The sequence below is a fragment of the Eublepharis macularius genome, chromosome 1, assembly GCF_028583425.1.
Source record: "Eublepharis macularius isolate TG4126 chromosome 1, MPM_Emac_v1.0, whole genome shotgun sequence".
In the NCBI taxonomy this organism is placed as follows: domain Eukaryota; kingdom Metazoa; phylum Chordata; class Lepidosauria; order Squamata; family Eublepharidae; genus Eublepharis; species Eublepharis macularius.
The window spans coordinates 155,319,709-155,337,441 of NC_072790.1; the positions used below are offsets into that span (position 1 = coordinate 155,319,709).

Genomic DNA, 17,733 nt, shown 5'->3' on the forward strand with positions numbered 1-17,733 from the left:
TTGCTCTTAGTTAAATGTGGGTCCCATGACTCTGGAAGTAAACTTTCCAGGGCCAGATATGACTGCAGGCTGAGGAAGCCATGTGAATTAACTGATGGATCACTGGATCCAACCTATCATCTTGTGGCATGCCAAAAACAATGAGAGAGAGAAACAGAAGGCATCAGAAATATTCTGAAGTGTAAATCTACTAGATTTTCATAATATTTGGTGCTGAGATGGTTCTCAAATGACAGTTCTCAGTTCAATCAGGACACCAGTTTTTGAGCAGTGGATTTGACTGGCTAATTAATAGGCTTTGTTTTCATCATTCATCTGTGCACTGTCCAGTGATACAATAAGGAAAATGTAGTTAATAATACAGGGTAAAAAATTGTTTTTGTGAAGAAATGTGGCATTCTCTTTTATCAACTAATTCCCAACTTTATTAGACATGATAAATTATAATTATCTTAGGGCTTAAGGACTGCATATGAGCAAAATACATAATTTACTCCTAAATTGTGGTAACATCCCCCACAACTGAGAAATAAAGTTACAGAAATAATATACGAGTGGAAGGACTTCTGAAAGTGAAATATATAAATCTAGTAAGAACTTAACTACACATCAGTTCAGAAAAAAACAACAACCAAATAATTAATACATAGCAAACAGATGGGATGATGATTTACTGTGCAGAAAATGAACTTAGGCTTTTTTTGGGGGGGAACCCCCTGGTATTGGTTGTCACAAAAAAAGTAGCTGTACTTGCTCTATCCTAACCCACTTTTAAAAATAATGCTAGACGAAGCAATTGCTGCAGTGGAGCATGGATAGGATCTGCAATTCAAAATGACACATTTGATGATGATGCCACACTTGACTATGGAAATAACTTGGGGATTGAGACAATCTGTCCCTTCATGGACATCACATTTCAAATAAGACAAGGGACTTCAGGGCTCTAAGTAATTTCAAATATGTGTCAGGAGGCTAATTTACGCAAGAATGCTGCTCATATGAAGGGTCTGTCCATATAAGCAATCCAACATGGTAACAACAACTTATTCAAAACCATATAGTCTCTTATCTAATAGTCATGTTTAACACATATCATTTAGGAAGATTAAAATCCCTCAAAAATAATCTATAATATATTTTCTGGAAAAGAAAATGGGATAAAATGCAACCTCTTATTCTTAAAAGCTTGTCCAGAAATCATCTGACTTTTTATTGATAAGCAATGCATTTTCAATAAAAACAAGAAACTTATAAAGGATTTTGTATGTGAAATTTAAGCTTTTATCTCATAAGACAAGGACATTTGTTCTCACAAATAACAGTAACTCCACTGGCAATAACTACATGATTATTTAGATTATTCCCAATCATTCTTTGCATGTGGCAGAAGGAAGAAATGAACTTAAAGATCAATGAAATGCTAATCACCCCTATATAAGAGTAGGAAGAGATGAAAGAGGGTGCATAGTATATATTATACAAGTCCTCTGACTTGTATAATATACTGCACAGGGCAGTAATGACAGGCAAATAAGCTGTATATGGCAAGCGTAATAGCACTCAGACAGTATAACAGCATTCTTCCAAGCTGGCTTTTTGTCATTGTCATTAGCAAAATGTTGAAGAGTTCTAGTTCCAGCAACATTGCTCTTTTATTTAATCTCAATGGGCATGACCCAAGCAGCATCGAACAGATTTATTTATTTAAATGAGAAAGTTAAAGAACCTGTTTAACTCTCTCGCTGAACTCAGTGGAGTTTCATAGTGCTTACTTATACAGTGCAATCTGGTCATTATTTGAACATTTAATGTGTATGAAAAAACCCACATTTTAAGAAGCAAAGAAGACATTTATGTATTAATGCTAATATGAAGCAACATAAAGAACTTGCTCTTACCCCTTTTTTTCAAGTTGTGTAATACCTTTGATTTCATTGGAAGAATATCGCTCACCAGTTTAAGCTCAATATTTTCAGACAAGAGATCCTGCAGTTTCTCAAAAAGATGTTGCCCCTGTAGAAAATAACAAAGGAAATATGTCTGTTACTGTTAATAAATTAAACACATAAAATAATACATAGAAAAAGAGAAATCCAAATATGTATTTTGAGTTTAATATTGTTTTATTTTATCATAATTCTGAAAGCCAGTTTGGTATAATGGTTAAGAGCAGTGGGACTCTAATCTGGAGAACCGGGTTTGATTCCCCTCTCCTCCACTTGAAGCCAGCTGGGTGACCTTGGGTCAGTCACAGCTTCTCCAGAACTCTCTCAGCCCCACCTACCTCACAGGGTGATTGTTGTAAGGATAATAATAACATAACTTTGTAAACCACTTTGAAGGGCAAGAAAGACGGCCATGAGGCTCATGAGCATTCAAAGAAAGCCAAGAAAATAATTGGTTTGAAGGCCAAATTCTACCATAAACAGCACCATGCAGAGAAGATACAGATGAAAAAGACCATTAAGATGCACCAAAAGAGAAATACCAAACAGAAGAAAGATGAAAACACTCCAGAAGGAGCTGCGACAGCATATCTGTTAGACAGAGAAAATCAATCCCAAACAAAAGTTCTTTCTAACATGATTAAATAGAAGTGAAAAGAGAAAGCAAGGAAATGGAAGGTTGCTGTACCAAAAGTCCATGTCCAGGGAGAGACTGAAACCCTTAAAGTGATTTGGACAGGGAAAAAAAAGAAGAAGGCATGGAAGAGAATGGTTATAGAAGTGTGCTTTGTTGGGGATGGCTTCACTCGAAAGCTTCCAAAATATGAACAATTCATTCAGCCAATGGGTTTGTGGTTCACATCCTGTACTCAAAGCAACTTTTTGTCTACCTATACTTGGTGTAAAAAAGAATCCTTCATCTCCTCTGTATACATCTCTGGGAGTAATTACAAAAGGTACCATCATCAAGGTGAACATTAGTGAACTTGGTCTCATGACACAAGGTGGCAAAGTACTTTGGGGGAAATATGATCAAGTGACCAACAATCCAGAAAATGATGGGTGCATTAATGCACTTCTGCTTGCATAAGTGTTACATTAAAACTCCACTAATTTGTTCACACAGATGAGTGCCTCAAAGTATGGACAGATAAGAACTTGCGTTGTCACATCAATGTAGCAACACCAGAACTGAAAGTTTGTATACTGTTTTGTTCAATGTATATTACTAGTAATAAAAGGAACCAACTTTAACCAAAAAAAAAAGAGTTGTCCTGAAGGGCAGCATATAAATTGAATGTTATTATTATTTAATTGAGGAGTAGGGAATAAATGAATGGGAAATGTAGAAATCAGAGTTAACGTATCCAGTTACTCTTAACTGGTGTTGTATGCCGTGTGGTGTGAGTGGCGCTTCTCCACGTCCTCCATGCTCACCAAGTAGGTGCAGGAGAATGCTCAATCTTTATAAATGTTTCAGGTTTCTTCTCTTGCTTGGTAGAATACATTTTCTACATCAAAGGCATCTGTTTGTGATAATCTTATTACTGTTATGCATATAATATTAATTTAACTCCCAATGAAGTAATACAGGTAAAAGATCAGATTAGGCTATGCTGAGGTTGCACAAGGGCATGGAACTTGAATGAGCATTTACAATGCCAAGAGAAAGATCCAGTGAAGAGTATATTAAATGAGTGTATTTTTTCATTTCTTTCTTAAATATGTTTTTAAAATAACTCTTATTGCAACAGTGTGTTGCAAGGCAAATAAACCAATAAAGGAAAACTTTCTGTTCTTGAGAATAGTGTTGGAACAGGCAGGCACTGTCTAGGGCTTTGTGTGTTTTACATTTCTTGTAAGTGCACAAAACAACTGGGCTCTAAAGAAAGGTCCCCATTTAGTTAATGGATGGGTGTCATTAAACGTATTTTTATTCTACCCTTACATTCTAATAAAGATCTCTGGCATGGGCAATAATGAATTAAAAACAGTATATCAATGGCCATGTGGCTAGAGGAGCACCATGTGCACACTGAAGCTGTCACCAAAAAAAGGTGGGGGAAAATAGGGGCACGTTTGTTGACAATTTAAAATCTAAAGAATGTAAACACTGCAGTCCGGCAGCTTTGTTCAAGAACTAAATTAAAAAAATTAATTTAATTTTTTAAAAAAAAAATTAAAAAATTTAAAAAAAATTTAAAAATTAAAAAAATTAAAAATTAAAAAAATAATTGAGCATTTCAATAGCAGAGACAGAAATGTAATTGGACATGAAATTAAATGCAAAATTAGAGATACACGCTCCTGCACTAAAGTACACTGAAAGTAAAAGCAAAATATAAAAATGCATGCAACAAAGAGATGATGGTCATTATGATGGCAGATACGTTATAATATAATGAGGAGGTATGACTTAGTGGTAGAGTATCTGCCTTGCATGCAGAATGTCCTAGGTTCAATTCTCAGCATCTCAAGGTAAAAAGATCAGGAGGCAGGTGACGTGAAAGATCTTCACCTGAGACCCTGGACAGCAGACAATATTGATCTTGATAGATAGACCAAAGGTCTGACGCAATATAAGGCACTTCATGTATTCATAAACTAATAGTTGTTAAAGCTGAACATAATCATATCTCCTTCACCACTCATTAGTACTACACAACATATTTCTACTATGAATGATGAGTACAGATGGCTCACAGCTGTCTGTAATATTTTCGGATGTCCCAAATCTTTCAAGCACTTTCATATATGCATATTTGTCATGGATTCTTACAGATTAATAATGTGGTTTGTTGTAGCATTATAATAAACATACACAACTTTTCAATGCACAAATAAGAAAGACCAATTTCAAAAATGGATCTTGTTTTCCCTAGAGGTGCTGCAAATTTTGCTGCGAATATGTGTGAGCTGATCACTCAGTCTGTTTGCTTCATGCATAGCAGCCACAAATGCCAGCTGAACCAGTTTTCATCCAGCTTTCCCTAAATTGCACCTGTGCAAAGATGCTGTTGATTCAAACTGTTTGGTAGCTATTAATGTCATTAGGAAGTTGGAAGGAACTTAGATGAACATCAAAGGGCATGATTTTTATTGAAACCCAGCATTTATTGATGACTGTTTTATTTGTGTATGATCTAATTGTCTATTTAAGCAATTGCTTACTGAGTGCAGCAATTATGCAGCAAGGATGGGGATAGTAGACCTCAATCAGGCTGTGTAAGAATGTGCATGCTTGAAAAGCCAAATGTGCTGTACTGCTTGGAAAGTAGGCATACAGTGAAACAACCTGCCAAACACTCACAAACAGTTCAACAAACTATTGAACTGATTATAAAAAAATAAGATCTCTCTTCACAACTGGCGAACTGCCTAACAGGTGGGTGTCCAAGCACCCCTAGTTTTTATTGGTGATATTTTATAATAGCAGTTTGACAAGAGTGGTTTATTCAAATTTATAAGCTTTCTTTGTCATTATGCTATCTTTTCTATCCTAATTAAATGGATATTTAGACATTCTTCTTCCTTAATATCCAAGGAAATTAGACTCAATGTCTTCAAGAAAGGTCTCATAAGCTCTAGAGAAATCAAATAAAAGAGACATTTGAAATTGCCAGAATCATGAAACAGGCATGATAGCATGCAGCATTCAACCTAATAATAGTACTTTGTAAGATATGTAACACAGTAATGCCAGGTTTAAACAATTTCAACTTCCTACTCAACTGTGAACATACAGAGAACAAGCTTTTACAAAGATCTATTTTGCTTTAAAAACTCCGTTGCACCTTGACGACTAGTTTTTTTTTGCCTGACGACAGGAGGGAGGACCTCAGTGAGGGGGGGGGGCATGACTCAGCACAGCATTTATGGCATAGTATTTTACTTTCTGTCAGTTCTCACAAGATATTACTGGCTTTGGGAGGGCTTTCTGATTTGGTGTAAGCACAAGTTCTGGTTTGTCATGCTAATCTGTTACCCTGATTTAGGCAGGCTAGGGAAAGGGTTTGCTTGTTTCTGTTGGAAAACAAGGAAGGAAACAGATGGAGAGGATATGGCTTCCCCAGCTCTACTGTGATAGGTGGGCAATGTTAGCCAGCTCTCTCTTTATGTATAATTTTCAAAGTGGCATCACATTTCTCCCTTATTTTTTCTAAAGTCTAGCCTCCAAACCCATTTGTGCACTTCACAATGAAAGTGCACAACCCTTCGATCATTTCTGCACCTTTTTCAGTACTACATTTTTTTAGAAATGGGAGACCAGAACTGTACAAAGTATTCCATATGTGCTAACTCCATAGATCCACGTAAGAATATTGTGATAATACTGAACATTTTAATTCCTTTTTATACTAATCCTTAGCATAAAATTTGCCCTTTTCACTGTAGTTGCACACTGAGTCAGCTTTTTCTCTGAACAATCTAGTATGACTTCAGGATCTCATTCCTGTCCAGTCACTAGCACTTCTGACCCAACTAGCATATATTAGGAAGTTTTGTTTCAATGTGCATTACTTTATACTAATTTACATTGCACTTCATATGTTATGTTGCCCACTAACCCAGTATGGAAAGATCTTCGTGGAGCTCTTCACAATCAACTTTGATTTGCACCCTCTTAAATATTCTGCTGACATCTGAAAACCTGGACACTTTTCTTCTTGCCCTGATCCAGCTAATGAACAAATTAAATAGCATCAACCCTGAAACAGATCCTTGTGAGAATACACTGTTTTGCTTCCCTTCACTTTGAGAACATTGTCCTTTTGTTTGACAAAGTGAGCTTTGACTCATGAAAGTTAATACCCTGAAAAAATGTGTTGGTCTTTTAAGGAGCTACTGAATTCAAATGTTGTTTAACCAATTACTAATCCATGAGATAACCTATTCTTTTATCTTGTAACTACTAAGTTAACTCATGAGACCTTGATGTCGGATGTCACTAAAAGCTGGAAGTCTAAGCTTCTAATATCTTATAGATCACTACTACTCATGCTTATCATTCCCAAAGAATTCCAAAAGGATGGCAAAACAGTACTTCCCTTTCAAGAAGCTATGCTGGTTCTTTCTGAGTGCTTCAGTCCCACCCACCCCCCTCCCCCAACTGAATTTCAGTATCACAGCTGGACTGGGAGAAAAAAATGCTGAAAAAAATGGAGCAGAAAATGTTTGAGACAGGAGTTAGTTACCCTCACTTGCACGCTCTGCTCTGGTTTTGTGAAAAACAGGTATGCATACACTTGCTTGAGGGAAAGGAGGGAAAACCCCTACTGAGAGGGGTAGGGGCTAAAGTTTACAGAACAAACCTGACATCTTGAGAGGTATGTTGTTTATCATCCAAGGTATGCTGTTTACCCATCCAAGACATGACAGAAAGGCTGGAAAGGCTCAAGCCCAGAGATTATTATCCCTTCTTGCTCACCCATGTGGGAACAAATGATACTGCCTGGCACAGTTAAGAATGTATTTAAAAAGACTACGAGGCTCTGCGCAGAAAGCTGAAGGACCTGGGAACACAGGTTGTGATTTTGTCACTTCTTCCTGTTGACAGCCGTGGTTTAGAAAGAGAGAGCAGAATACTGGAAATAAATAACTGGCTATGCAGTTGGTGTCATCAGGAAAGATTTTGTTTCGTGGATCATGGACTATACTTTCTGGATGAAACACTTCTATAGGGAGATGGTTTGCTCCTCAGCAAGGTAGTGAAAAAACGGATGGGAAAAGCGAGACATTGAAGGCACAATCACAAACTATTCCAAAGAGAAATAAACATGGGAGGAACCTAAAGAAATCAGGGTGGCTCCATAAGCAGCTTTCTAAAGATCTGAAAATTTAAAAAGACACATTCAGGAAATGGAAAGAGGGCTGTATAACCAAAGATGAATATAAACAACTTGCCAGTGCTTGTAGACAGAGTGTTAGAAAGGCTAAAGCTCAATATGAGCTTAGGCTACCAAGAGATGCTAAACACTACAAAAAGGAGTTCTTTGGTTATATTAAGAGCACTAAAAAGGATAAAGAAGTGTTAAATCCACTGCGGGGAAAGGAAAATGAGATTTTAATAGGTGATAGGCCTTCCTCCCTCTACTTCCTTTCCTGTGAAAAAGAGGGCCAATCTCTCTCTACTTCATTTTCCTCCTTGTCAGTGTGTTTTTAGCTCAGTGCAAGGACAGGTCAGCAGCAGGAGTTCCAGCCGGGGCTCCTGTAGCAGATTAGGGAGAGCTACTAGTGAATGGGAGGTCTTATTCGGAATGTGAGCTACCATCGATTCTGGACAGAGATGCACTCCTCTTTAAGGACCAAGTCCATAGTTTGAGGGATAAGTGGGTGACAGGTGCGGCCAGGAACACTTTTTACCAGCTTTGACTGGTTAACCAGCTGTGGCCTTTTCTGGGCAGAAAAGATCTGGCTACTGTGGTGCATGCCCCGGTTACATCTAGATTAGATTACTGCAATGCACTCTGCATGAGGCTGCCCATGAAAAGTGTTCAGCAAAAGGTGTAGAATGCTGCAGCCAAGATTTTTTATTTATTTATTTTCAGAACAAAGAGGGGTACAAAGAAAAGAAGGGGGGATAACAGGGTCAGAGGAACAATAAGATTTTGCACTACAAGAGTTGTTATAATAAAATACAGAGTGCACAAAGCATACCTTAATCAGAGTTTATCAATATTACATCTCCTATTCCAACTCCTGTGTATCTTCTCAAACTAAATACAATCTTTTTCCTACACAGTATTCAATTTTAGATCAACTAAAGGTCAAAACAAGCAGTCTCCATGTACATTCTTACTGCTATATCTTAATATGGTCTAATGCTTCTATACAGATTATTTCTATTTAACTTAACTATTTTGCCAAAGTCCATATCATGCATTCTACCTCAACACTAATATTTAACCGATTTCATCTTATATCCAATCTATAACAATATATCAGTATACCATCCTATTCAGGTTTCTAAAACTAAGACATTTTATACATTTTATCCTTTGTAAGCAAAATAATTTCCCCATTTCTCTTCCAATTCTCTCATTGGTCTTCTGTTTAAATAGCTTGTTAATTTTGCCATTGCTGTGTATTCTGCCATCTTATCCCCCCAGATTTCCCTAGTTGGGCATTCTTCTTCCTTCCATCTGGTTGCAAATACCATCCTTGCCGCTGTCAATAAATACCTAAATAGTTCGTGTAATTTTCTGTCTACATTTTCTTGTAGTATTCCCAACAGCATAGTTTGTGGATTCATGGTGAAATCAAATTTTAAAATCCTTTGCATCTCAGCATGTATTTCTTTCCAGAAGTTTTTACTTTTGTGGCAAGTCCACCACATGTCATAGAAGGAACCATCTGCTTCTTTACATTTCCAACATAACCCGACATATTTCTTGTCCATTCTCTCGATGTCTTTTGGTGTAATGTACCATCTAAAGAACATCTTGTACCAATTCTCTCTTAATGTTTGGCTTGCTGTAAATTTTATGCCCTTTGTCCAAACATTCCTCCACTGTTGAAATGTTATTTCTTCTCTGAAATTTTGCATCCACTTTATCATACACACTTTAACTTGTTCTGATTCAGTATCATATTGGAGTAAAAGTTTATATATTAGACCCAAGATGTGTTCTTTTTTCTGCATGATTATTTTCTCAAAGTTGGTAAGATTCCTTAACTGTCCTCTGAGTTCCTTCTGGGATTCTTGTATTCTGGAAACTGCCTGAAAATATATCAGCCATTGTATTTCCCCCCCTTCATCTTGAATTTCTTTGCCATGATTTTATCTTTCCTCGAGGGTTTGTCATATCTTGGTACGTTATAAAATCATTATCTTTCCTCTGATTCTTATCACAAAAGGCATCAGTTGGTGAAAATAGTGGTGATATCAACGGGCTTATTTTTCTTCTAAACGAATCCCAAATTTGCATGAGACCATCTCTTATAACATGACTTTCTTGTTTCTTTCTTGATCTTTTTGCCACCCAGAGGAGGTTGTGCAGTCCATCTGTCAGGTCCGCTCCTTCTAGTCATATTAGTCTGTCTTTGGGGTTTCTTATCCAGTCTATAATCCAAACAAGACCAGCTGCTTTGTAATATAGTTTAATATTTGGGACTGACAACCCTCCTCTGGAAGTTCCATCTTGTAATACCTTGAATCTTACTCTTGGTTTTTTACTGTTCCAGATAAATTGATTAATTTGTCTCTGCCAATCCTTCAATGTCTTATCTTTTATGCTGATTGGTAACATTTGAAACAAAAAATTAATTTTTGGTAAAACATTCATTTTAATCGCCAAAATCCTTCCAATCCAAGACAAATTTAATTTGGACCATCTTTCCAAATCTTTTTGAATTCTACTCCACAATGTCTCATAATTATTTCTAAACAGAGTCTTTATGTCTTGTTAGATAGATGCCCAAATATTTCACTGGGTTTGCTGCTATCTCACATCCTGATACTTCCTGGATTCTTTCTTCCTCATGCTTTGTTAAAAATTTAGGAATAATTTTTGTTTTTTTCTTGCTAATTTTGAATCCTGAATATTCACCGAACTTCAAAAGCTGTTCCATCACATCCTGTATTGTCTCTTGCGGGTTCGAAATTGTCCATACCACGTCATCGGCATAGCATTTCAGTTTAAATTCTTCATCGTCCACTTTTAGGCCTTTAATTTTAGAGTCTTGTCTTATTTTGGAAGCAAGAATTTCCATTGCCAATATGAATAGTTGTGGTGACAATGGGCATCCTTGTCTAATACCCTTTTCTATTTGCAATTTTTCTGTCAATGCTCCATTAATTAAAATCTTCGCTTTTTGCTTTGCATAAATTCCTTTTATCCAATCTTCAAACTTAGGGCCAATGCATAAATTTTGTATTATTTTTTGCAAAAAAGTCCAAGAGAGATTATCAAATGCTTTTTCAGCGTCCAGAAAGACAAATGCAGGTTTATGTCCTTTCTTCTCCACTAGTTCTATTGCATCAATTACAAATTGGATGTTTTCTTTCATGTATCTCTTTGGCATGAAGCTCATCTGATCGGGATGTATTATGTTCATTATGCTTCTTCTGATTCTTTCTGCTAAAATGGAGGTAAATAATTTGTAATCCACGTTCAGCAGCGAGATTGGTCTGTATGATTGCGGCAGCATCAGGTCGTTTCCTTCTTTAGGAATCAGCGTTATATGTGCCTCTTGCCATGATTCAGGTAAAATCCTATCTTCACTTATTTTATTCATCACTTTTTGAAGCGTCAGGGCCAGCTCTTCTTCAAAGCATTTGTAATACATAGCTTTTAGCCTGTCTGGACCGGGTGCATCTTTTTTCAAACTTTTTATCATTTGTGATATCTCTTGTATTGTTATATTATGATTCAGCACTTCTTTGTCGACTAACTTAAACTTTGGGAGTATCGTTTCTTTAATATAATCTTCAAGTCCTTGTTCCACAAGGGATTCTTTTTTATATAATTCAGAAAAATAGGATGTAAAAACTTTATGTATTTCTTTTTTTGCATGGGTAATTCCATCTTGCTTTCTAACTGCTGTGATCCTTCTTCTCTCAGTTTCTCTTCTTAGACAATAGGCCAGAAAATGACCTGGTTTGTTTGCATGTTCAAAGTATTTCTGCTTCATAAAGCTTAACTTCTTCTGCATTTCTTCAATTTGCAAAAAGTTCAGTTGATTTCTTAGTTGCTTAATTTCAGTTAGTATTGTCTTCTTAAGGTGTTGACTGAAATGGGTTGCAGGGATGACATCACTTCAGCCTTGGCCCATCTACACTGGCTCTCAATCTGTTTCTAGGCAGGAACTGTCCTTTAAAGCCCTAAATGGTTTGGGACCAGATACCTAAAAGACTGCCAACTCTCTTACAAATTTAACTGACCTCTATGGTTGTCCCCCTCAACTCTGTATCCATCTGGTTGCTAGCCGCCCTGCCCCTTGGGTTTGTTCAATGCTGAATGGGTGGTGCAATATGTGTGCAGCTGTTTTATAGGATTGTATTATTGTTTGATGATTTTATGTTTTATGCTGCCATGATTTTATTATTGTATTTATTAAATTGTTGTGAATCACTCTGAGCCTGCTGGCGGGGACAGCAGAATATCAATCAATCAATCTTCTGAGGCCCTACTTCAGGTGCCCTGCTATGACATAAGCCCCACTCACTCCATTGATGTAAGGCAGATCCCCCCCCCCAAAAAACAGTCAAGTTTGCTTGCTGTGGCTGGGCAGCCTCTGATAGTATGTATCTAGGTATAATTTTAAGGTCTTTTTGTCCCACACTTTAATCTTATATATTTTGGCTTATATTGCAGCCAAATATTTGGTGAGGAAGAAGCCAAGAGTCCACGTCTTCTTCAAATGAAATGGCACTAGAGGCTGAGTAAAACAGTAGGTTTATTAAACAGGCAGGCTTATTACATAGGTAGGCAGGGAAAATAAAGCTGAGGTAAACTTTGATTGTAGAACAGAATACTTCACAAGCATTAGGCTGCTATAACACTGTGGTTAAATGGTTTGGCTGCGAATCAGCACTCTACTGGTTCAAACCCCTCTACTGCCATGAACTCAATAGGTGGTCTTGGGTAAGCCACTCCTCTCAGCCCCAGCTCCTCAGCTGTATTGTAGGGATAATAATAACACTAACTTGTTCATTGCTCTGGGTGAGGCACTAATCTGTCTAAAAGAGCGGTATATACACGCAGTTATTATTATTATTAATCTTCTTAAAGCTTAGTTTCAGTAGTCACAGATCTTAAAAAAGAGAGGTGGTAGTTTCATACTTAGGTTACTTTAACAAGGTTTCTTCATAGATTTCACTACAGCTTAGGTGTTTTCAGCACAGCACTCTACCCTTTACATCAGACCCAGGGTCCTCCTCTGAGCCAAAACTCCCTTTTTAGACACTGGGCAGGAATTATTTTTTCTCCAAAAGGCATAACCCTGATCACTTTGCTGACAGGAAGTCTCCTTTCACTATCCACTTCCTCTGCCAACAACACACCCCAGTTCTATCTTGTCTGCGTAAATTAGTGCTGGCTTTCACACTTAAGTACTTTAGCTAAAAATCTTCCATAAACCTAAAGCTGTCCCCATTAGGGCAAACTTTTCCTGTTTTCCGTCAGATTCCAAGCTTCAACTCCTCCAAGAATTCTGTCAGCCCCAATTGTTACCTTCTCACTGAGCAATCACAGAGGGGGAGTAGCCTGTCAATTATTCTCCCTCCAGGCAGTTTTTTAACCCTTTCCCTTCCACTCTCTATATGTTGCACTTAGTACCATTCATTTAAAAGCCCATTCCATTACACCTGCCATATGAAATTAGGCAAGTGGCAACCCAGGAGAGGGCCTTCTTGGTGGGACCAAAACTCTAGAACTCTTTTCCTAGGAAAATGTATCTGTTTCCTTCTGCTGTCATCTTCTGCCACTGGATGAAGAGTTTTTGCTTTGGCTGGGATTCCCTTAGTGATCTCTCCTGTCTGTCTTTTAATTGTTGTTTTTGTATGTGTATTTTAGGTTTAATTGTGTTTTTGTTTAGCATTAATGGTTTTTCAGATGTGTTTTTATTATCATATATGTTTGTAATATGTTAGCAGCACTGGTGTCCCTAATGGAGGCAGAAAGGTGGCATAAATTTTGTAAATAAAATACATAAATATTAAGGAAGAACACCTTCCAATGGAAAGAGTTTTCTTCCAACGCAAAATCCATTGGATCCACATCTGTGTTCTTACAAGTTCATTAACAGCTCTATTTTCCACCTCATCCAGAGGTGAGAAATAGATGCCAGAGGCAAGCTCCAGTGCACCTATTTAACAGCTGGGCAAAATCCCATAGTTCTTAACTGAGGTCAAAAAACATAGAAGGTGCTACTGTTTATTTGAATTATATATAGCATTAAACAAAATTTTACTAATATAATATAGTCCCAGGAATCAAGCAACAAAGATTAACAGCAGTGGAGAATATTAGATTTCTCTGGAGTAAAAAGTTTTGTTCCATCATGTTTTGCTTCTGAGATCTAATGAAACTGAGCTAGTCTGAGCTATCCAGGTCAGAGCTTTTGTTGTTTGGATGCTGAAAAATGGGCTATACCTGTTAATATAATAAAAATAAGAAATATTGGCTAAATTGTGGCTAAATTTGTGGCTAAATTATGAGAAGCTCTTCCATTATTTATCAACATTAGTGATCAACTTTTCATGTGACATGCTTCCTATGACTTACCTTGAGATACCATTCTACAAGTAAACAATTTTTTATAATTAAGGAAGGCTAATATTCACAGCAAGCAGAAGATATTGTCTATGCTATATCTTAGGATTTCAGAAACCAAGGAGGATGAACAGAAAAATGCAAAGCTGATGAAGACCGACATGAAAATTTAAAATAAAGCATACCTGGCATGCAGATGGATGACTGGGACTGAGGTCCCATTGGGAAGAAACTATATCAACAGACTTTTTAGCCATATTAAGTAAATTCATCCATCCTTGGAAAAGAGACAAATGGGATGGTGCACTGTCTGAATAGTTTATGCCTTCAGGAATGTTTTCCACAAGAGCAACCCTGAGAAGACACAAAGAAGACAAGAGAATTTACAAAACTATTTACTTAATTTAAATATTTTCTGTTTCAGAAGGCATTATTAGCTTTTGTTTCTTAAAATATCTCTTGCAGTCCTTGAGGCACTTAACATGACCTCCCCATTAAATGAATGATGAGGGACATATTCTAGTACTTTTCCCTATTTTTTTCCTATAAACTAACCATTTGAGATAAAGAAGTATTTGAGGTAACAGTATCTCCACCTATTCACCCAAAATGCCAAGATAATCAAAGAACTGGAAGTATTAGTCCAGAAAAGTCCATTATTCTGAAATCTCAGCATGGAAATTGAAGGAATTTACATTCAGTCCCCATATTTCTTATCCTATCCATGTTAATATTACTTTCTTACTTTATGTATTAAGACAGATGAATACTGCCTTTGTTCACCTGGAAAGCCTTAAACTTTCCATAACATCTTCCTTTGCAGTTGCTTTTCAAAGAACACTGCTACTTTTAGGATTGCATGTTATTTTTCTATACTTTCTTCCTGTTCTCTGCAGAAAATAGTGGCAGAATCAATGGCAGAAAGCAGATAATCTTGTTTTCTCTTTTCCATTTGGCATATAATTCTTGGAAAGCCTTCTGAAAGTATTCCCTATAATTTGCTGACATTTCCTAATTATATATGACTATGCATGTCAGAGGATGGAGAATTTGTTCTAAAAATTGCTTGACACTCCCTTTTCTATCAGAAAAAGGGTGAATCATTCAGCTTCACTGCTTAAATTTTCACAGTTGGGGGAAAGTACTAGGTACCCATGATGCACTTTTCTCTAGTACTCCAGATAGAAAGTTGCCTTTTTCTGTTACTCTGTAATGTCCTATTTTCATCTCTTGAAGTGACATGAAGAAGACTCTCATATAATGGTTAGCGCTAGACCTTTAGCACTAAAAATCCTGGCTTCCTAACCATTTATTAAAAACTACTTACTTATTTACAAGATTTATATCTCACCTTTCAGCCCAGTCAAGTAGGTTGCCAGGTCCCCTTAACTTCCTGGTGGGAGGAAGGGACCTGGCACTTACCTTGATGTTATTCTTAGGTGCACACAAAGCATGCATCTGGCAGGGCATATGACATCGCTTTCGGAAGTGACATTGTCACAGCCAACAGGAGTGCATCCACTGTGCACTGGCTTAGAAGATTTTTTGCCCCCCAGACCCATTCCCCAGGACTTCCCCCTGCTGGCCAGGTGACTATTGGTAAGAAGCAGAGGCTGGGAGTGGGGGATCCCCCACCCCCAACAGGGAACTTGGCAGCCCTACCACCAAAAGTGGCTAACAACTAAAACTGAGCAGTATAAAGATATATCATAATAAAACAAGTTTAAAACTGAAATGCATAAAAACAGAGAATTATCAATTAAATATATAAGGCAGGGATGCCAAATAAAAAAGCCTTCACTTGCTGGAGGAAGACATAGAAGGGGACAGATGTATGCTTCAAGATACTATTTCTCACTCATAGTCTTTATTGCATCCACAAATAAGCCATAGCAACAACACAATAATTCTATTAATAAAATAAATAAAATAAAACATGTTTTTTCACATAATAATTATTTAGAATATCTCAAGATAAAACTATGATAATACACTTTATAGATTTATGCGTAATTTATTAATCCATTGGTTAATGACCCAGAGAATAGCAATTAATCTGCAGGTCAACCGTGCTTACATCAGCATGTCTCATTGTCATTCTTATGACAGCAGCAACAAACCTTGCCTTTCAGAGATAAATCATTTTATCCCTATATGGCTGTAGTAATACAAGTTTATCCTGATCTGACCTTTGTAGGAAATGAGATATAATGGTCCTCAAAAATCTTTTGTGCTCAGCCTCAAATCTCAGGCACTAAAATATCATATGGAAAAAATCCTCAATGGCCTGATAGTCACTGTAATTTTCATTATATGGGGTCTGTGACAGGTCTTTTCTTCCAAATGAGGGAACCCACATGGCCTCCTGTAATTTTCAGAACTAGGTTTGTTTTGAAATCTTCCCTTCTTATGTTCTTACTAGAAACAAAGCCCGTTGTGGGGAAAAATACAGCGGGCTCTAGAAAGGCGAGAGCGGGCAGGCAGGCATTCCCTCTTCCTCCATCACTGATCCTGGCTGACGAAAGAGGGGGTGGGCATTGCCACCTGCACCACACCTGATCTCAGCAACATGATGGGGTGGTGGGCTTTCCTACTTTCTGCACACTTGATACAGGCCGGGTAAAGGGGGGCAGGCATTGCCACCTGCTCCGCTCCTGATCCCAGCCGAGTGAAGGGGAAATGGGCATTGCCTTCTGCTCTGTAAATCTGTACTTGAGATTATTGGATTTATTATGGGAACACAGTGTTTTTTCCCCTGGAGCCAAACCTGATCCCAGCTAGGTGAAGAGAGGTGGGCATTGCCACCTGTTACCTGCTGGGTGAAGGGAGGAGCAGGTATTACCTCCTGTTCCTCAACTGATCCCAATAGGCAAAGACAGGCGGTGGGCTTTGCTATGTGCTCCGCTCCTGATCCCAACTGGGTGAAGGGGTGTGTGGGCATTGCCACCTTCTCTGCTCCTGATTCTGGCAGGTTGAAGGCAGGGGCAGAGATTGCTGCCTGCTTGGTGCCTGATTCTGACAGGGTGAAGATGGGGTGGGCATTGCTGCCTGCTTGGTGCCTGATTCTGACAGGGTGAAGATGGGGTGGGCATTGCCACCTGCTCAGTGCCTTATTCCAGTAGGTTGAAGGGGGTGAGCAATGCCACGTGCTCCACATCTTATCCTGGCTGGGTGAAGGGAAGAAGGGAATTGCTTCCTGCTCTGTGCCTGATCCCACCCAGGTGAAGGCACTGGGCAAGCATTGGCATAGTATCCCAACTGGGTGAAGGGTGTGGGCATTGCCATCTGCTCTGCTCCTAATGGGTTAAGGCGGAGAGTGGGCATAGCCAACTGCTCTGCTCCTGATCCCAGCTGGGTGAAGGGGGGGTGGGCATTGCCACCTGCTCTGCTCCTAATTCCAACTGGGTTAAGGCGAGGGTGGGCATTGCCACCTGTTATGGTCCTAATATCCACTGTGTTAAGGTGGGGGATGGGCATAGCCACCTGCTCCACTCCTAATAAAAGCTAGGTTACAGCAGAGAGTGGGCATTACCACCTGCTCCGCTCCTGATCCCAGCTGGCTGAATGGG

General features: G+C 38.2%; 1 protein-coding gene and 1 pseudogene across 1 annotated transcript in view; one reads left to right on the forward strand and one right to left on the reverse strand.

Moving 5' to 3' along the window:
* Positions 1-17,733, reverse strand: part of PLD5 (phospholipase D family member 5) — a 243,323-nt gene that overhangs the window by 91,871 nt on the left and 133,719 nt on the right. Inside the window, exons 3-4 of the mRNA XM_054987316.1 lie at positions 14,350-14,518; positions 1,902-2,016 (exon numbers count right to left, since the gene is read on the reverse strand). Coding sequence (XP_054843291.1) covers positions 1,902-2,016; positions 14,350-14,518 — 284 coding nt within the window. The remainder of the gene's footprint in view (positions 1-1,901; positions 2,017-14,349; positions 14,519-17,733) is intronic.
* On the forward strand, positions 2,040-3,039 carry LOC129342019 (ribosome biogenesis protein NSA2 homolog; annotated as a pseudogene).